This window comes from Lissotriton vulgaris, unplaced genomic scaffold, assembly GCF_964263255.1.
Source record: "Lissotriton vulgaris unplaced genomic scaffold, aLisVul1.2 SCAFFOLD_352, whole genome shotgun sequence".
NCBI lineage: Eukaryota > Metazoa > Chordata > Amphibia > Caudata > Salamandridae > Lissotriton > Lissotriton vulgaris.
This window is the reverse complement of record NW_028245114.1, coordinates 47612-68589: the sequence shown is the minus strand read 5'-3', so window position 1 is coordinate 68589 and position 20978 is coordinate 47612. Positions and strand designations below refer to the sequence as shown.

The following is a 20978-nucleotide window of genomic DNA, read 5'->3' as shown; positions in this document are numbered from 1 at the left end:
GGAAAGCCACGAGCTCCCATGTCCGGGAACCCCTTCCTTCTCCAGACACTCCACTGTTGCGTGAAGATGCCTTTAGAATCAGTTATTGCCATTAGTCATATTGAGTGAGCCGAAGAGCGCGTAGAGAGGAATGCATGCCGAGGGGGGGTGGGGTGGGCAGAAAGAAACACTTTGATATGCACAGAAGGGGTACAGCACGGGCATGACTATCATGAGCAGCAGAGGCCCAGCATGGATGAAACACCTGCAGGCCACACCTGATGAGTGCAGGCTTCCCTAGCTGTGCACACACAGCACATGCAGGGTTTGAGCCGTGCACGGCCCTGGCTTTTTTCACACTTGGATTTGTAGACTCTATAGCTCAGCTGCCAAGTTTCCCGGTTCCATGCATGATGTGTTGGTCCAGGCCAGGCGTTTTCTTTGACTTCTGGGACTTGTAGTCCTGTTTTATAATGAGTGAAGACTACAAGTCCCAGCATTCAAAGAAAAACAAGCATTAGAAATGCAATAGGTCTCGCAGCATTAGAGTTAGTGCTTTTAGAATTGTTAATAGTTTTTTTGTATTAAATTTTTTTTTTTTTTTTTTTTTTTAGGCAATGCAAAAGAATTACAAATCCAAAAATCAATAAGCAAATGTAAAAGCTTTAACTAAAAATGCTGCGAGACCTATAGCACTGTGTGAGGGTGAGGCGTTGAGGGTGAGTGAGGGTGGGGGTGAGTGAGGAGTTGAGTGTGAGTGAGGTGTTGAGGGTGAGTGAGTTGTTGAGGGTGAGTGTGAGTGAGAGTGAGTGTGGGTGAGGATGAGAGTGTTATTGTTATTTAGGGTGAGGTGTTGAGTGTGTATGAGGGTGAGGGTGAGGTGTTGAGGATGAGTGAGGATGAGTGAGGGTGAGTGTAGGGTCGAGGGTGAGTGAGGGTGATTGAGGGTGAGTGAGTGTGAGTTATTGTGAGTGAGGATGAGTGAGGGTGAGTGAGTGTGAGGGTGAGTCATAGTGAGTGAGGGTGAGGTGTTGTGGGTGAGGTGTTGAGGGTGAGGTGTTGATGGTGAGGTGTTGAGGATGAGGTGTTGAGGGTGAGGTCTTGCGTGTTATTGAGTGTGAGTGAGTGAGGGTGAGGTGTTGAGGGTGAGTGAGTGACGGTGAGGTGTTGAGAGTGAGTGAGGTCGAGGTGTTGAGGGTGAGGATTTGAGGGTGAGGGTGTGAGGTGTTGAGGGTGAGTGAGGGGAAGGGTGATTGTGGTATTGAGAGTTAGTGAGGGTGATGTGTTGAGTGTTATAGATGGTGAGGTGTTGAGGGTGAGTGAGGGTGAGGGTGAGTGAGGGGGACTGTGAGGCGTTGAGGATGGGTGAGGTGTTTAGGGTGAAGTGTTGAGGGTGTGGGTGAGGAATTGAGGGTGAGGGAGGGTGATTGTGGGTGAATGTTTGAGGGTGAGTGATTGAGGGTGAGGTGTTGAGGCTGATGTTTTGTGGGTGAGTGAGGGAGGGTGAGATGTTGATTGTTATTGAATTTGAGGTGTTTGTTGAGGCGTTGATGGTGAGTGAAGTTGTGTGTTGTTGAGTGAGGATGAGTGAGAGTGAGGGTGAGTGAGTAGTTGCGGGTGAGGTGTTGAGGGTAACTTAGGATGAGGGTGGCTGAGGTGTTGAGGGTGAGGTGTTGAGTGTGAGTGAGGGGTTGAGGGTGACTGAGTGTGAGTGAGGGTGTGCAGTTGAAGGGGAGGCGTTGAAGGTGAGTGAGGGTGAGTGAGTGAGGGTAAGGTGTTGAGTGTGAGTGAGTGATGTTGAGGTGTTGAGGGTGGGTGAATGAGGTTGAGTTTTTGAGTGTGAGGCATTGAGCGTGAGTGAGTGAGGGTGGTGTGTTGATTGTGCAATAGGTCTCGCAGCATGAGAGTTAGTGCTTTTAGAATTGGTAATAGGTTTTTTGTTGTTAATTTTTTTTTTTTTTTTTTTTTTTTTAGGCAATGCAAAAGAATTACAAATCCAAAAATCAATAAGCAAATGTAAAAGCTTTAACTAAAAATCCTGCGAGACCTATAGCACTGTATGAGGCTGAGGTGTTGAGGGTGAGTGAGGGTGGGGGTGAGTGAGGAGTTGAGTGTGAGTGAGGTGTTGAGGGTGAGTGAGTTGTTGAGGGTGAGTGTGAGTGAGAGTGAGTGTGGGTGAAGATGAGAGAGTGTTATTGTGATTTAGGGTGAGGTGTTGAGTGTGGATGAGGGTGAGGGTGAGGTGTTGAGGATGAGTGAGGATGAGTGAGGGTGAGTGTAGGGTCGAGGGTGAGTGAGGGTGATTGAGGGTGAGTGAGTGTGAGTTATTGTGAGTGAGGATGAGTGAGGGTGAGTGAGTGTGAGGGTGAGTCATAGTGAGTGAGGGTGAGGTGTTGTGGGTGAGGTGTTGAGGGTGAGGTGTTGATGGTGAGGTGTTGAGGATGAGGTGTTGAGGGTGAGGTCTTGCGTGTTATTGAGTGTGAGTGAGTGAGGGTGAGGTGTTGAGGGTGAGTGAGTGACGGTGAGGTGTTGAGAGTGAGTGAGGTAGAGGTGTTGAGGGTGAGTATTTGAGGGTGAGGGTGTGAGGTGTTGAGGGTGAGTGAGGGGAAGGGTGATTGTGGTATTGAGAGTTAGTGAGGGTGATGTGTTGAGTGTTATAGATGGTGAGGTGTTGAGGGTGAGTGAGGGTGAGGGTGAGTGAGGGGGACTGTGAGGCGTTGAGGATGAGTGAGGTGTTTAGGGTGAAGTGTTGAGGGTGTGGGTGAGGAATTGAGGGCGAGGGAGGGTGATTGTGGATGAATGTTTGAGGGTGAGTGATTGAGGGTGAGGTGTTGAGGCTGATGTTTTGTGGGTGAGTGAGGGAGGGTGAGATGTTGATGATCATAGAATTTGAGGTGTTTGTTGAGGCGTTGAGGGTGAGTGAAGTTGTGTGTTGTTGAGTGAGGATGAGTGAGAGTGAGGGTGAGTGAGTAGTTGCGGGTGAGGTGTTGAGGGTAACTCAGGGTGATGGTGGATGAGGTGTTGAGGGTGAGGTGTTGAGTGTGAGTGAGGTGTTGAGGGTGACTGAGTGTGAGTGAGGGTGTGCAGTTGAAGGGGAGGCGTTGAAGGTGAGTGAGGGTGAGTGAGTGAGGGTAAGGTGTTGAGGGTGAGTGAGTGATGTTGAGGTGTTGAGGGTGGGTGAATGTGGTGGAGTTTTTGAGTGTGAGGCATTGAGCGTGAGTGAGTGAGGGTGGTGTGTTGACTGTGAGGTGTTGAGGGTGAGGTGTTGATGTTGAGCTGTTGAGGATGAGTGTTGCTGCTAGTTGTTGAGTGCGGATGATTGAGAGTGAGTGTGAGTGAGGTGTTGAGGGTGAGGTGTTGATGGTGAGGTGTTGAGGGTGAGCTGTTGAGGGTGAGTGTTGTTGATAGTTGTTGAGTGTGGATGTTCGAGAGTGATTGTGAGTGAGGTGTTGAGGGTGAGGTGTTGAAGGTGAAGTGTTGAGGGCGAGGCGTAGAGGGTGAGTGAGGGTGATGTGTTGAGGGTGAGTGATGGTGAGTGAGGGTGAGGGTGAGTGATAGGGAGATAAGTGTGAGGATGAGTGAGGGTGAGGATGAGGGTGAGAGTTTGAGGGTGAGTGATGGTGAGTGTTTGAGTCTTAGTGAGGGTGAGATGTTTCGGGTGGGTGAGGGGGGTGTGTGAGAGTGTGTGTGTGAGTGGTGTGAGTGTTAAGGTTGTTGTGTATGAGGGCTGTTAGTATGAGGGATTTGAGGGTGAGGGGGTGAGTGTGAGTGTGATGGGAGGGTAGGCATAGTGAGTGATGTTGAGGGGGTAAGGGAGTGTAAGGGAGAGTGAGGGTGAGACTGAGCGGGGGTGAGTGGGTGAGTGAGGGAGTGTTTGAGAGTGTAAGTGAGGGAGTGTGTGAGGTGTTGTGTGAGAGCGTGAGTGATGGGGTGTGTGAGGTGTGTATGAGAGTGTGTGTGAGAATGTGAGTGTGTGTTAGGGTGAATGAGGGTGAATGAGGGGGTGTGTTGGGGGTGAGGGTGGGGTGTTGAGGGAGTGAGTTTTAGTGTGTGAGTGCTGATGTAGAGGGGATGAGTGTGAGGGGGTGAGTGTTAAGGGGTGTGAGGGGGTGTGGATGAGTGAAGTTGTTTGCGTGATAGTGTTTCAAGTGTTGTGAGTGTGATAGTGTTGTGCTTTTTTTTAGGGGAGCGTGTTTGTGTGAGGGTAAAATTTTTGAGGCTGAGGGGGTGTGTGTGTGTGAGCGTTATTGAGGGTGTGTGTGGAGTTGTGTTTTAGAGTGTGTCTGAAGGTGTTTGACGGTGTGTGAGGGTGAGGTTGTGTGAGTGTGAATTTCAGTAATTGGGATTGAGTGGGTGTGTGAGGGTGATGGGGTGTGAGGGTGAGGAGGTGTGAGAGTGTGAGTGTGAGTGTGAGTAAGTGTGTGTGAGGCTGAAGGTGTGTGAGGGTGTATGAGGGAGATGTTGTGTTATCGTTATTGCGGGGTTGTGAAAGAGTGTGATTTTTATTTTGTGTGAAGGTGATGTTATGAGTGTGTGTTTATGTTAATTGTAACAAAGTAATGTGCTGTTTAGTAATAAAATGTGTCACATGTCCCCTTTTGTATGACTTCTGTTTAATGTGTATAGTAGTATGTAATGTACGTGTGTATGTATTGTAGTAAGTGTGTTATTTTGTGTTAACGTGTATGTGGAGTCCCTTTTTTATTTTTATGTTAAAATGGCCGACGTATTGCGTCACGTCGACGTCTGCTCTGTTTAGCGGTCTAGTTTTTTTTTGACTTGTGTGTGTTTTGTGTTTACGTTTTTTTTTAGCCAATCGGAGCGCGACGTTTTTGACGTAGCGTTCCGATTTGCATACGTCAACTGTGGAATTCCCCATAGATCGAGAATGTTGGTGCGCGGAAGGCGTGTTCTTGTTCCTGTGGTGTTGCTGCGTCGTTTGACAGGTAAGAATGTAATTCTAAGTTTTTTTAAATGTAATGTACAGTAGTCTATATAGTATGTTAAAGTTAATTACTTTCGAAATGTATTTATTTCGCTCGTAATATTTGGAAATGTTTGTAATGTAACGTAAACTTCTGTTTTTTATTGGCGATATGTAAAGCATATGTATTGTTAAACTGTAATGTAAAGTATTAATGTGTTTTTTTCGTTAATTAGACGTACAAAAGGTGTTTGTTTAATTTTCACGTGCTAAATGTGTTTGATAATATATTGATGTAAGTTGTGTTTGCATTATTTATTTGATATGTTTTGTTAAACAGTAATGGAATGTATTTTTTTGCCTTATTTGGTAATTTGACGTTCAAAAGGTGTTTTTTTAATTGAAAGTGCTAAATGTGTTTTAATATATTGATGTAAGTGGTTTTTGCCTTATCTATGTATGTGATGCTGAAGTAGCCGGATAATTTGTTAGTGACGTAGTTGAAGTCTGAATTGAAAGTTTGTGTATTTGCTGACTGTCGTATTTTTAGCAATGTATGAACGACATGTACAGTGAAGCAATGTGTTATTCGTTAGCTTTTTGCGACTAAATAGTTATAAGTTCGTAATATGTTTCTTCTATTCGACCAAATTCTGTCAGGATAAATGCTTTTGTGATATGCGTATCTATTTTTGTGTAACTGTAGACTATTGTATTGAATGTGTCCCATTTTCAGGATTATTCTTTCTAGTTTGTTTCCCTGCCAAAAATTTGACAGTTTCGGAATGTTTTTTTTGTCGTCATATTTTATTTTTCTTTCATGGAATTCCGTGTGAAGAAGTGCTATTGTTGTATGCGTCCGGTTTTTGTTGGTGTAAATGTTGACTAATGTCTATAATCCGTCCCATTCTCCGGATGAATAGTGATTGTTTATTGTCCGGCGAAAAAGTTGCCTGTTTCACTGGTGTCTTTGTACATCCTCGTCCTCCCTTACTGAGACATATTTATAAATTTTTCCTTTGTGTATTATAGTTGTAATATCGTACGAATTAGATATAATTGTTGGCCCGAAGACTCATTAACATCCTTGCATCCTTTTAGGTCAATTATGTTTTTTTTTGTTTGTGTGTAACGTATCTGCAGCAGTACTCGTTCGACCCCATTGTTTTCCGTTCTGAAATTTTGTTATGTATAAGAAAAAGGGGTAACATTCGTAAAATTTCTGCGTGGGTGAATGCAGCAGAGTGGGTGAATGCTGCAGAGTGGGTGAATGATGCAGATGGGTGAGGAGTTGAGGGTGATTGTGGATGAGTGTTGAATGAGTAGTTGTGGATGAGGTGTTGATGTTGAGGGTGAGTTAGTGTTACGGGATGATGGTGTGATGGTGAGGGTGAATGATGGTGTGCGAGTGTGAGTTAGTGAGACTTTTAGAGAATGTGTGTGGGTGTGTGCGGAAGTGTAATTCTTTGTGAGGCCGTGTGTGTGTGAGGGTGGTGTTGTGTGAGTGTTGGAGCATGTGCAGGTTTTTTTTAGTGGTCATTCAGGTGAGTGTGGGTGAGTGTGAAAGAGGGTGAGGTGTTAAGGGTGAGTGAGCGTGATTGAATTTGAGGGTGTTAGTGAGTGTAGATGTGTGTGAAGTGTTGATGGTGAGTGAGGGTGAGGGTAAGGTGTTGTGGGTTAGTGAGGGTGATGTGTTGAGTGTTATTGAGGGTGAGTTGTTGACGTTTATTGAAGTGGTGCGTGATTGCGGGTAAGATTGAGAGGGTGAGTGTGTGTGACTGAGGGTGAGGGCTTGATGTTGAGTGAGGGTGAGTGATGGTGAGGGTGAGTGAGGGTGTGTATTTGTGGGTGAGGTGTTGAGGGTGAAGTTAGTGAGGGTGATTTGTTGAGGGTGAGGGTATGAGGGTCAATGAGGGTGAGGTTTTGAGGGTGAGTGAGGGTGATGTAGTGAGTTAGCACTATGATGTTTTATATTCGTCTGACTTTGCTTAGTTGTGTGTTTTTTAAACCGTATGTGAATTTTTTCACCGTGATGCATTTTATTGTGTGTGTGTCTTGTTGTAGTGAAATTTCTTATGTATGCAAATTTTATGTTCTATTTGTGTTTTTTCTTTTTTTATATTTTCTTTATTTCAGGCAATGAGCTTCTCCGATCGACAGGTAATGACAATTAAATTTTTAAATTATGAAAGAGTGTCTTTGTGACTTTGATACTTGTTTTATGCATTTTCTTATTGTAAATCTAATGTAATTATAGTTTTATGTATTTGTGCTCGCATTAACTTTCTGACTTTGTTCTTGCATTAGAGTGTTTTTTTGCATTTTCATAATGTCTGACATTTCGGTGTATTTGTTGCCATGGATTGAGTTAGTTTTTGCCGTACGTGTTTTTTGTTCGCTCTTAGCTTGTATTTAGTATTTGTCTCGTCCAAGGTATCCCTGAAGTCCATTTCTGCAGCACCGAGCAATAGCACATTATTAACATTTGGCACCCCCACAGTACCATTGCGCAACATCACATTATCACTTTTGCCCACTACAGCCGTATTTAGTACACCCCTAGTCTCATTTAGATATAGTACTGCAGTACTGTACATCTGCAAAGCATGCTTTTTTTGCTGTAATTGTGTGTTGAAGGTAAAAAAAAAATGTACTAAAGCGTGCACTTCTGGCTGGTGGTGTGTGTGACTGTTGAAAGCGTGGACTGATGCATGTTTGTGTGCATGTATGCATGTTGAAAGGATGCACTGCTGCCTGATGTGTGTGTACGCCTGGTGAAAGTGGGCATTGCTATCTATTGGTGTATGTGCCTGTTAAAAGAGCACATGTTTTTATTGTATGACATTTGCCTGTTGAGTAATGCTGTAGTGGTAATGAGTGGTGCTTTGGTGTTAAATGTTTGTGTGTGGTTGTAGTGTGATAGTGTTTTTTTGTTGAATGATACTGTTTTGTTGGTCTAGAGTGATGTTGGTGTGTTGCTGAGTGATGTTAGTGTGGTGCTTAGTAATGCTGTTGTTGTGATGTGTTGTTCTGTGCTAGTGATGAGTGGTGCTGTGTTGGTGTTTAATAATTACCAGCACAGCATATCTCAGCACCACAACAGTTGCACTTCTCCCAACAATGGCATCACTGATGTCCACGAATGCAACACCTAGCAATTCCCCTTTATCATTCTGCACCCCCACAGTACCATTGAGCAACAATACAGCATCACTCTGCCCCACCACAGCCCCATTTAGCTCTCGAACAGTGCCATTCATACATACTACAGCTGTAATGATGACTTGTGTATATACACCTTGTGATAGAGTCCATTGATGTGTGTGTGTGTGTGCTTCTTCAAAGAATCTATTTGTGTTTATTATGAAGTTTGTCTGCTGAGTAATGCTGTAGTGGTGATGAGTGGTGCTGTTGTGCTAATTGTGTTTGTGTGTAGTTGTAGTGTGATAGTGTGTTGTTGTTGAATGATGCTGTTGTGGTGGGGCAGAGTGATGTTGGTGTGTTGCTGAGTGATGTTAGTGTGGTGCTTAGTAATGCTGTTGTTGTGAAGTGTTTTTCTGTGCTAGTGATGAGTGGTGCTGTGTTGGTGTTTAATAATTACCAGCACAGCATATCTCAGCACCACAACAGTTGCACTTCTCCCAACAATGGCATCACTGATGTCCACGAATGCAACACCTAGCAATTCCACTTTATCATTCTGCACCCCCACAGTACCATTGAGCAACAATACAGCATCACTCTGCCCCACCACAGCCCCATTTAGCTCTTGAACAGTGCCATTCATACATACTACAGCAGTAATGATGACTTGTGTATATACACCTTGTGATAGAGTCCATTGATGTGTGTGTGTGTGTGCTTCTTCAAAGAAGCTATTTTTGTCTTGTATGAAGTTTGTCTGCTGAGTAATGCTGTAGTGGTGATGAGTGGTGCTGTTGTGGTAATTGTGTTTGTGTGTAGTTGTAGTGTGATAGTGTGTTGTTGTTGAATGATGCTGTTGTGGTGGGGCAGAGTGATGTTGGTGTGTTGCTGAGTGATGTTAGTGTGGTGCTTAGTAATGCTGTTGTTGTGAAGTGTTTTTCTGTGCTAGTGATGATTGGTGCTGTGTTGGTGTTTAATAATTACCAGTACAGCATAACTCATCACCCCTACAGTTGCACTTCTCCCAACAAGGCCATCACTGATGTCCACGAATGCAACGCGCAGCAATACCACTTTATCTTTCTGCACCCCCACAGTACCATTGAGCAACAACTCCGCATCACCCTGCACTACCACATGTGTTGTTTACACAACAACAGTGTCATTTATACCTACTACAGCAGTACTGATGACTGTTATGTGTGTATGCCTGGTGAAAGTTCCCATTGATAGCTGTTGTTGTGTGTGACTGTTAAAAGCGTTCAAGTTTTTATTGTATGACCTTTGTCTGCTGAGTCATGCTGTGGTGGTGATTAGTGGTGCTGTGGTGGTAAGTTTTTGTGTCGTTGTAGTGTGATAGTGTGTTGATGGTGAGTGTGGGTGAGGTGTTGAGTGTGAGGGGATGATGGTGTGATGGTGACTGTGTGAGGGTGAGGGTGAGTTATTGTTGGCGATGGTGAGGCTCTGAGTCTTATTGAGAATGTGAGTGGGTGTGCGAGGATGTGTTAGATTGTGTGAGTGTGTGAGTGTGGATGTGTGTGAGGGTGGGGTTGTGTGAGCGTGTGGGCATGTGAGTGTGTGGTAGAGGTTATGAAGTTGATTGAGGGTGTGTGAGTGTGTGAGGGTGAGTGAGTATGTGTGATGTTGAGGATGTGAAGGTGTGTGAAGGTGGGGCTTGTTGAGGATGCCTGAGTGTAATTGAGGGTAAAGCGTTGAGGGTGAGTGAGGGTGAGGTGTTGAGGCTCACTAAGGGTGAGGGTGGGTGAGCGTTAGTGAGCGAGGGTGATTGAGTTGATGAGGGTGATGTGTTGATGTTGAGTGAGGGTGATGTGTTGTGGTTGAGTCAGGGTGAGTAGTTGAGGGTCAGTGAGGATGAGGGTGAGTGAGGGTGAGGTGATGAGGGTGAGGGCCTGAGGGTGAGTGAGGGAGTCTGATTGTCGTTGACTTTTTGAGGCTGTGGGTGAGTAAGGGTGAGGTGTTGAGGGTGATGGGCTGAGGCTGAATGAGGGTGAGGTGTTGAGGGTGAATGAGTGTGAGGGTGAGTGAATTTGAGGGTGATGTTTTGTGGGTGAGTGCGGGTGATTGATGGTGAATGACGTTGAGGGTGATTGAGGGTGAGTGGATGATTGTGTGAGGGTGAGGGTGAGTGATTGTGTGTTAGGGTGAGGGTGTGAGTCTTATTCAGAATGTGTGTGGGTGTATGTGGATGTGTGAGTGTGTGAGTGTGCGTGTGTAAGTGTGGGTTGTTTGTGATGTTGGGGCATGTGATGGTGTGGTTGAATTCATGATGTAGAGTGATGGTGTTTGAGGGTGAGTGAGGATTTGTAGTGAGTGTGGGTGATTGAGTTGTTGAGGGTTAGGTGTTGATGTTGAGTGAGGGTGATGTGTTGTGGGTGAGTCATGGTGAATAGTTGAGTCTGAGTGAGGGTGAGGGTGAGTGAGGGTGAGGTGATGAGGGTGAGTGCTTGAGGGTGAGTGAGGGAGGCTGGTTGTGAGTGTGGTTTTGAGGCTGTGGGTGATTTAGGGTGAGGTGTTGATGGTGAGGGGCAGAAGGTGAATGAGGGTGAGGTGTTGAGGGTGAATGAGTGTGAGTGAAGTTGAGGGTGATATTTTGTGGGTGAGTGTGGGTGAGGGATGGCGAATGACGTTGAGGGGGATTGGATGATGGTGTGAGGGTAACGGTGTGAGGGTGAGGGTGAGTGATTGTGGGTGAAGGTGAGGGTGTGTCTTATTGCGAATGTGTGTGGGTGTGTGAGGATGTGTGAGTGTGTGAGTGTTGTTGTGTGTAAGGTTGGGGGGTGTGTGAGGGTGGGGGCATGTGAGGGTGTTGAAGTCATGATGTTGAGTGAGGTTGTGTGAGGGTGAATGAGGATTTGTTATGTTGAGGGTGTGAATGTGTGTGAGTGTGGGGTTGGGTGAGGGTGCGTGAGTTAGATTGAGGGTGAAGCGTAGAGGGTCAGTGAGTGTGATGTGTTGAGGCTGAGTGATGGTGAGACTTGTTGAGCGTTAGTGAGTGAGGGTGATTGACTTGTTGAGGGTGATGTGTTGAAGTTGAGTGAGGGTGATGTAATGTGAGTGAGGTTGATTGTGTCACTGAGGGTGCGTTGTTGAGGGTGAGAGGCTGAGTGTGAGTGAGGGCTAGTTATTGTGTTGAGGTTTTGAGGCTGAGGGTGAGTGAGGATTGAGTTGTTGAGGGTGAGGGGCTGAGTGTGAGTGAGGGATAGTGATTGTTTTGAGGTGTTGAGGGTGAGTAAGGGTGAGGTGTTGAGGGTGAGGGGCTGAGGGTGAATGAGGGTGAGGTGTTGAGGGTCAGTGAGTGTGATGTCTTGAGGGTGAGTGAGAATGAGTGTGAGTGAGTGATTACGTAGTTGAGTGTGAGGTGTTGAGGGTGAATGAGGGTGAAGGTGAGTAAAGGTGAGGGTGAGGTGTTGAGTGTGAGTGTGGGTGAGTAAGAGTTGAGGAAGAGGGGCTGAGTGCGAGTGAGTTGGTGAGTGTGAGTGAGGGGGAGGTATTGTGGGTGAGTGAGGGTGAGGTATTGAGGGTGAGTGTGGGTGTATTTTGAGGATGAGTGAGGGTGAGTTGTTAAGGGTGAGTGAGGGTGAGGTCCTGAGGGTGATTGAGCTTGAGTGAATGGGAGTGAGGGTGACTGAGGGTGTGATTGGCATATGTGATTGTCGCCCATGTGTTAATGTTGATTGTAATGTTAAAAAAACTATTTTCGTATGTGTATACGTTTTTAATTTTTTTTCGTGTATGTACTTAAAATGTGTATTATTTCTGTTGTAGTAAAGGGTATTACGCAATGTTTTCCCTTTACGTTTGTTACGTAAGGGATGTTAGCGTTCTATCTTTTATTTGATGGTGATGTAATGTTGTGCGCTACGTTATTTTTAGTCAATCGCAGCTCTACGTTGTGTGACGTAGCGTTGCATTTGCCGTGCGTGAACGGGGCGTTTTCTACATTGGTGTGAATGTTTGAGCGGTAAAGGTGTGTTATTCCTCCGTCGTTGTTGGTGCGTCGTTGGACTGGTAAGATGTACATTTATTAACATTGAATTTCTAGATCTTTATGCGAATGTTGGCTCGTGTTTAAGTTGATAGTTCGGGATGCATTGAGTAATCTTTGCTAGTGTCTTCCTGGAATGTATTTTCCGGCGTTTCGTTTCGCCAGAGGTGGCACTGTGATGTTTATTTTTGCCTCTGACTTAGCTTTTTCTTGTGTCATTTGTACCGGTCTGTGACTTGTTTCGCCGGTATTCATTTATTTTGTTTGTTGGCTTTTGTACTTAAAAGTATTATGTATGCACTGTGTATGTTTTTTTTGTTTCTGTGTTTCTTTTCTAATTTCTTCATTTCAGGGAATGAGCTGCTACGATCGACAGGTAATGACAATTTTATTGCCTTATTATGAAAGAGTGCCTTTGTGAGTTTTTATACATTTGTTGATGCATTTCCTTTTCGTGATGTTACTGTAATGATTATTTTCGGTCTTGCATTGCTAGCACGTAATTCCTGTCTGGCTCCTCTCATTTGAGTGTGTTTTGTATGTTAACAATGGCTGCTATTTCGTTTTATTCTTTGACATGGTTCGAGTTTCGTTTTCCCGTTCGTGTTTTGCGGTCGCACTTGCCTTGTGTGTATTAATTTCCTCTTGCACGGCCTCCCTTATGTCCATTTTGCCAGCAATAGCACATTATTAACATTCGGCACCCCCACACTACAATTGAGCAACATGAGATCATCAGTCTTTGGCAGTAGAGCTGTATTTAGAACTCCCCCAGTCTCATTTAGATATAGAACTGCAGTACTGTACAGCACCAAAGCATGCTTGTATTGCTGTGATTGTGTGTGCAACGTACCAAAAGTTCTTGTACAGTGTGCACTTTGGGCAGTTGGTGTGTGTGACTGTTGAAAGCGTGGCTTGATGGCTGTTTGTGTGGGTGTTTCCATGGTGAAACGATGCACTGATGACTGTTGTGTGTGTACGGCTTGTGAAAGTGTCCATTGCTAGCTAATAGTGTGTGTGCCTGTTAAAAGCGCACATGTTTGGATTGTATGTAGTTTGTCTGATGTGTAATGCTGTAGTGGTAATGAGTGGTGCTGTTGTTGTAAGTGTTTGTGTGTAGTTGTAGTGTGATAGTGTGTTGATGGTGAGTGAGGGTGAGGTGTTCAGGGTGAGAGGATGATGGTGTGAGGGTGACTGTGTGAGGGTGAGTGATTGCTGGCGAGCGTGAGGCTATGAGGCTTATTGAGAATGTGAGTGGGTGTGCGAGGATGTGTGATAGTGTGTGAGTGTGGATGTGTGTGAGGGTGGTGGTGTGTGAGTGTGTGGGCATGTGAGTGTGTGGTGCTTAGTAATGCTGTAGTTGTGATGTGTTGTTCTGTGCTAGTGGTGAGTGGTGCTGTGTTGATGTTTAATAATTACCACCACAGCATAACTTTGCACCACAACAGTTGCACTTCTCGCAACAATGGCATCACTGATGTCCCCGAATGCAACATGCAGCAATACCACTTTATCTTTCTGCAGCCCCACATTACCATTGAGCAACTACACTGCATTACTCTGCACTTCCACATCCGTATTTTGCACACCAACAGTCTCATTTAGACATAGTAGTGCAGTACCGATGACTGTTGTGTGTGTATGCTTGTTGAAAGTGGCCATTGATAGATGTTGTGTGTGTGACTGTTAAAAGGGTACATGTTTTGATTGTATGAGTTTAGTTTGCTGCAGTTGTGATGAGTGGTGTTGTTGTGGTAATTGTTTTTTTGTGTGGTTGTAGTGTGATAGTGTGTTGAGGGTGAGTGAGGGTGAGGTGTTGAGGCTGAGTGAGGGTGAGGCGTTGAGGGTGAGTGAGATTGAGGGTGAGTTAGTGTGAGGTGTTGAGGGTGGGTGAGGCTATGAGGGTGAGTGAGGCGTTGAGGGGGAGTGAGGGTGAGGTGTTGAGGGTGATTGAGGCTGAGTGAGAGTGAGAGCAAGGAAGGTGTTGATGGGGAGGTGTTGTGCGTGATTGAAGTGGTGTTGTGGTGGTAATTGTTTGTGTGTTGTTGTAGTGTGATAGTGTGTTGAGGGTGAGTGAGGGTGAGAGTGAGTGAGACTGAGGGTGAGGTGTTGATGGTGAGTGAGGGTGAGGAGTTGAGGGTGAGTGAGGGTGAGAGGATGAGGGTGAGTGAGGTGTTGAGGGTGAGGTGTTGAGTGTGATTGAGGATGAGTGATAGTGAGGGTGAGTGATGTGTTGAGATTGACTTAGGGTGAGGCGTTGAGGGTGAGTGAGGGTGAGGTGTTGAGGCTGAGGGTGAGTGTGGGTGAGGCGTTGAGGGTGAGGCATTGTGTGTGTTTGTAGTGTGATAGTGTGTTGAGGGTGAGTGAGTATGAGGGTGAGTGAGGGTGAGAGTGAGTGAGAATGAGGGGGAGTTGTTGATGGTGAGTGAGGATGAGTGAGGGTGAGTAATTGAGGGTGAGTGAGGGTGAGAGGCTGAGGGTGAGTGAGGTGTTGAGGGTGAGGTGTTGAGTGCGATTGAGGATGAGTGATAGTGAGGGTGTGTGATGTGTTGATGTTGACTGAGGGTGAGGCATTGATGGTGAGTGAGGGTGAGGTGTTGAGGCTGAGGGTGAAGAGCTGAGGGTGAGTGGGTGAGGCGTTGAGGGTGAGGCATTGAGGATGATAGAGAGTGAGGTTCTGAGGGTGAGGGTGTGAGTGTGGGTGAGGCGTTGAGGCTGAGTGAGGGTGAGGTGTTGAGCGTTATTGTTGATGAGTGAGAGTGAGTGTGAGTGAGGAGTAAAGGGTGAGTTGTTTAGGGTGAGTGAAGTGTTGCTGTTGTGGTAAGTGTTTGTTTATAGTTGTAGTGTGATAGTGTGTTGACGATGAGTGAGGGTGAATGAGGGTGATGTTTTGAGTGTGAGTGAGGGTGAGTGAGGGTGAGTGAGTATGAGAGTGATTTGTTGAGTGTGAGGTGTAGAGGGTGATTGATGATGATTGAGATTGAGGGTGAGTGAGGAGTTAAGGGTGAGGTGTTGAGGGTGAGTGAAGTGTTGCTGTGTTGGTAAGTATTTGTTTGTTGTTGTAGTGTGATAGTGTGTTGACGGTGAGTGAGGGTAAATGAGGATGAGGTGTTGAGGGTGAGTGAGTATGAGGGTGAGGTGTTGATGGTGAGTTTTTGAGGGTGAGTGAGGATGAGTGTGGGTGAGGTGTTGAGGGTGAGGAGTTGAGGGTGAGTGAGGCTGAGGTACTGAGGGTGAGTGAGGTATTGAGGGTGAGGTGTTGAGAGTATTGAGGATGAGTGAGAGTGAGGGTGAGTGATGTGTTGATGGTGAGTTGTTGAGGGTGAGGTGTTGAGGGTGAGTGAGAGTGACGTGTTGTAGGTGAGGGTGAGGGGCTGAGGGTGAGTGTTGGTGAGGCGTTGAGGGTGAGTGAGGGGTTAAGGGTGAGGCGTTGAGGGAGAGGTGTTGAGAGCGAGGGTGATTGAGTGTTTGAGGGTGCAGGGTGGAGGGTGAGTGAGGGTGAGGTGTTGATGGTGAGTGAAGATGTTTGAGGCTGATGGTGATGTGTTGAGGGTGAGTGAGGATGAGGTGTTGAGGGAGAGTGAGTGTGAGGTGTTGAGGGTGAGTGAGTGTAATTCAGGGTGGATGATGAGTTGAGGGTGAGTGAGTGTGAGAGAGGGTGTTATTGACAAATGTGAGTGTTTTGCATGTGTGACTCGTTATTGTAAAGTGTGTTTGTATTTGTGTATGTTGTTGTGGTAGAATGATGCTGTTGCGGTGGTGTAGAGTGATGTTGGTGTGTTGATGAGTGTTGTTACTGAGGTGCTTCCTAATGCTGTAGTTGTGAAGTGTTGATGATGAGTTGTGCTGTGTTAGTGTTCAACTATTACCACCACAGCATAACTCATTCCAACAACAGTTGCACTTCTCCCAACAACCTAATTTGTGATGTCCACCAATGGAACACGCATCAATACCACCTTAACATTCGGCCCCCCACAGTAACATTGCTCAACAACACAGCATAACTCAGCACCAGCACAGGCGTCTTTAGCTCAACAGTCTCATTCATACATAATACTGTAGTGCGTGTAAGCTACAAAGTATGTGTAATTTGTATATGTTTTTCTAATGTCAAATGGATTGGCTAAATCTTGTATGTGGGTGTGACTATGTTGTATAAATGGAGTGTCTTAGTTATAATTTGCCTTTCGAATAGAAAAAATCACCATAGAAGTAGTAAAATTTGTATTACACACTTGTTTATTTTTTATAAAAAAACACAAATATTTATTGTTTAACTTTGTACAAAAAAAAGATATCCTGGCAACATGCAAAATTTACTCAGAACATATTTCATCGTCTTTTTCTTTAAGAATCTTTATGATTTGCCCATTACAAAAGACAACTTCAAAATTTTGTGGCAAAAAATGGACAAGGGCATCTCCGATGTTCTCAACGTCCTCATCTAACATAAACCATTTAATTAAGATCTCGTTTTCGATGGGCATCGATTGCAATTCGTCTGTGTTTGTCACTTTTATTGTGATGATACTTGTTTGCTCAGTAGAGCTTTCAACACCATAAATTAGAATGTCCATCTTTTCCTCTGGTGGGGCTGTTACCTGTTGAGAGAAAAGAAAAGCATTAATTATTTTTAAAATGTGTATACTTTATTTTTTGTGTAAGGCCTATAGTGGTTGAAAGGGACAGAGTTGTTGAAAGGGACACATTGGGTGAAATGGACTGAGTAGGTGAAAGGGTCCCAGTTGTTGATAGAGTTTGAGTGGGTGATAGGTCGAGACTGGGTGATAGGTGGTGGTAATAATTTTTTTGTGTGGTTGTAGTGTCATAGTGTGTTGAGGGTGAGTGAGGGTGAGATGTTGAGGGTGAGTGAGGGTGAGGCGTTGAGGGTGAGTGAGATTGAGGGTGAGTTAGTGTTTGAGGATGAGTGAGAGTGAGGGTAAGTAAGGGGCTGATGGGGATGTTTTTAGCGTGATTGAAGTGGTGTAGTGGTGCTAAGTTTTGGTGTGGTTGTAGTGTGATAGTGTGTTGAGGGTGAGTGAGTATGAGGGTGAGTGAGAGTGAGAGTGAGTGAGAATGAGGGGGAGGTGTTGAGGGTGAGTGAGGATGAGTGAGGGTGAGGAGTTGAGAGTGAGTGAGGGTGAGGGGCTGAGGGTGAGTGAGGTGTTGAGAGTGAGGTGTTGAGTGTGATTGAGGATGAGTGAGAGTGATGTTGAGTGATGTGTTGAGATTGACTGAGGGTGAGCCGTTGAGTGTGAGTGAGAGTGAGGTGTTGAGGCTGAGGGTGAGAAGCTGAGTGTCAGGGTGAGTGTGGCTGAGGCGTTGAGGGTGAGTGAGGGTGAGGTGTTGAGGGTGATTGAGGATGAGTGAGTGTGAGGAGTTAAGGGTGAGGTGTTTAGGGTGAGTGAAGTGTTGTTGTGGTGGTAAGTGTTTTTTTGTAGTTGTAGTGTGATAGTGTGTTGACGGTAAGTGAGGGTAAATGAGGGTGATGTTGTGAGGGTGAGTGAGTATGAGAGTGGTGTTGAGTGTGAGATGTTGAAGGTGATTGATGATGATTGAGATTGAGGTTGAGTGAGGAGTTAAGGGTGAGGTGTTGAGGGTGAGTTAAGTGTTGCTGTGGTGGTAAGTATTTGTTTGTTGTTGTAGTGTGATAGTGTGTTGACGGTGAGTGAGGGTGAATGAGCGTGAAGAGTTGAGGGTGAGTGAGTATGAGGGTGAGGTGTTGATGGTGAGTTGTTGAGGGTGAGTGAGTATGAGAGTGGGTGATAAGTCTAGAGTGGGTGATAAGTCTAGATTGGGTGATAGGCCTAGAGTGTGTGAAAGAGCCAGAGTTGTTGAAAGGTTCCGAGTGGGTGAAAGCTCCCGAGTGGGTGAAAGCTCCCGAATGGGCGAAAGGTCCCAAGTGGCTGAAATGTCCAGAGTGGGTAAAATGTCCAGAGTGGGTGGAAGGGGCAGAGTGGGTGAAAGGGCAAGACTGGGTGCAATTCCAAGAGTGGCTGAAAAGAGATAATTGCAAAACTTAGTTTGTTCGTTGTGCTTACCTCCATTTTGCTATGGCGCGTTGTATTCAATATTTTTTGGCAATTGAATTCATGTACAGTGACATGAGTCAGGGTCACATATTTCCCAAGATGTATTTTAAATAGTGACGCTTCTCTCCACAGTGTCACTTTTATATCATCAGTTGCATCTTTTATTGTAATGGATTTGAGTGGGGTATCTTGCCCATTGATAAACACCGTTTTTGCGTCCTCTTCCTACACAAAAAGAAAGCATTCTATTAAATAGTGATTGTAAAAACAGATATTACTAGTGCATTGTCTGAAAGGCTATATAATGTATCATATTTAACGACCCAAATGAACCTCCTTTCTAAAAGATTGAAATGTTTCTTGTAAAAAATGGCCTTGTACATAGTACTTTTTTTTGTAGTATACACCAAAGCACTGGCATCTTATATTTTTCAAAAGTTGTACTTGCTACTATGTGTGAAGAGTGCATAATCAAAAATGTGTCCAGTTAGTTTTTGAAGTTACTAAAGGTGTAATGTGTGTGTAAGTGAACTATGCATTTTTTAAGTAGACATGATGACATGAGTGAGTGTGATGGTGAGGTGTTGAGTGTGAGGAGTTGATGGGGAGTGAGGGTGAGTGAGGATGAGGTGTTACGTGAGGGTGAGGTTGAATGTAAATGAGGGTGGGTGAGGGTGAGAGGGTGAGGGTGAGAGTTTGAAGGTGAGTGAGGGTGAGAAGTTGAGGGTGAGTAACGATGAGCGTGAGTGTGAGTGAGGCTGAGTAAGGCAAGTATGCATATTTTTAGTAGACCTGATGACATGAGTGAGGGTGTGGGTGAGGGTGAGTTATTGAGGGTGAGGTGGTGAGTGAGGGTGGGGTTGAGGGTGAGTGAGGACGATGTGTTACGTGAGGGTGAGTGTGAGTGAGGCAGAGTTAGGGGGAGGCGTTGAGGGTGAGTGAGAGTGAGGGAGTGTTGAGGCTGAAAGATTGAATGTGAGAAGTTGAAGGTGAGTAAGGATGAGTGTGAGTGTGGGTGAGTGAGGGTGATTAATTGAGTGAGGGTGAGGTGTTGATGTTGAGGCTGAGGTGTTGAGGTGTTGAGTGAGGGTGACTGAGGAGTTGAGTGAGAAGTGTTGACTTTTTGAGGGGGAGGTGTTGAGGGCGAGTGAGGGTGAGTGAGGGTGATTGAGTGAGAGGTGTTGAGGGTGATTGAGGGTGATTGAGATTAAGGCTGAGTGAGGCATTAAGGGTGAATTGTTGAGTGTGAGGTGTTGTGTGTGAATGAGGGTGAGGTGTTGAGAGTTATTGAGGGTGAGAAGTTGAGGGTGAGTAAGGATGATGCTAAGTGAGGGTGAGTCATTGATGTTGATTGTGAGGCTGAGGTGTTGAGGTGTTGAGTGAGAGTGAGTGAGTATTTGAGGGAGAAGGGTAGAGTTTTAGAGTGGGAGGTGTTGAGGGCTAGTGAGGGTGATTGAGGCTGAGTGAGGAGGAGGTGTTGAGGGTGATATCGGCTGAGTGAGATTGAGGGTGAGTGAGGCATTAAAATTGAATTGTTGAGGGTGAGGTGTTGAGTGAGAGTGAGAGTTGGGTGTTGAGGGTGAGTGATGTTGACTGAGGGTGAGGCATTGATGTAAAGACAGTATTTGTGTTCTTTTGGTAAACCCAAAAAGAACAATTCTACAAAATAGTGACAGTAAAAAAACATAGTAGTAGTGCATTGTATCACTGGTAATATAATGTATTATATTTCACGACCCAAATGAACATACTTTCTACCATAGTGCAATTTTTTTTTAGTAAAAATTGTCATTGTGGAGAGTACTTGAATTTGTAATATACCCCAAAGTACTCACATATTATATATCTCAAAACTATCCCTTTATACATAGTGTGAAAGAGTGTGAAAGAGTGTCTAATGCAAGCTTTTTTGATGTTGTCCGTGATGTTACTAAGGGCACGATGTAGGTAAATCACATTTTTGTATGTAGGTACCAACATCTGGATTCATTACAGAATACTTACCAAATCTTTAATTACCAAATCGGTAAATAGCGAATAGGTAATGCGCATTAATTCATATGGGTTTTGAAGGACATAGGAATGATTAGGCATTACCGAATCGGTATTTACTGAATCTGTAATTAAAGAATTATGAAGGGTGCAGGTGGTGTCACTTTGACACCCTCCTGCACCGGCAAAAAAGGCACAGGTGCCATGTGGCAAGCATACCTGCTGTAAGGGCAGGTCTGCCTGTCACATGCCATAGGTATTTTACCCTGGATTTGTATTCCATGGTAAAATACCGATTGTGTAAGCCATGTACAGAAGGTACATTGCCTACCTACATTACATTTCAGTTAATTTTATTGAATCTGTAAATCTACCGTTTTGGTTAATAAACAGATTTGCTAAAGTTACCTAAAATGTGCCCCTACATCTCAATAGCCCTTTACCGATGTGAAACGGGCCAAAATCTTTTTTTTTTGGCCGATTGGGATCGCTAAAGGGCTACCTACACCGGGCCCCTAAATGTGTAATTTGTGTGTAAGCCAACTATGCATTTTTGTACTAGACATGATGACATGTTTGTGTTGATACATCTGGCACATATTGTCCCTGAAACAGTCGTCAGACTATTTATACTTGCAATTTCGAAAAAGCACAAATACATAAGATATGTCATTTACAATCCTAATAAGTCCAACTCTTCCACTGCAAGACAATATTTTTTTTTAGTTGACATGATAACATGTTTGTGTTCATACTTACGGCAATTATTGTCCCTGAAACGGTCATCAGGCTTTTTAGACTTGCCCGTTTTATTTCCTTGATGGGAGAAGCCGATGGTGCAGGCGGATGCAAAATGTTGTTTGCTTGTTGGATCAGGCCCTCCTCGATTAGCATTGCG

The 20978-nt window shown here is 44.9% G+C and overlaps 1 protein-coding gene across 1 annotated transcript; it reads right to left on the bottom strand.

Annotated features, from left to right (window-relative positions):
- Positions 1 to 16280: 16280 nt before the first annotated feature.
- On the bottom strand, positions 16281 to 20963 carry LOC147666527 (uncharacterized). The gene is made up of 3 exons (XM_086949009.1): positions 20840 to 20963; positions 18098 to 18313; positions 16281 to 16657 (listed from the first exon to the last, which is right to left on the bottom strand). The coding sequence occupies exons 1-3, from the start codon at positions 20864 to 20866 to the stop codon at positions 16373 to 16375; spliced, it is 528 nt and encodes a 175-aa protein (XP_086805135.1). The 5' UTR covers positions 20867 to 20963; the 3' UTR covers positions 16281 to 16372.
- Positions 20964 to 20978: the final 15 nt, after the last annotated feature.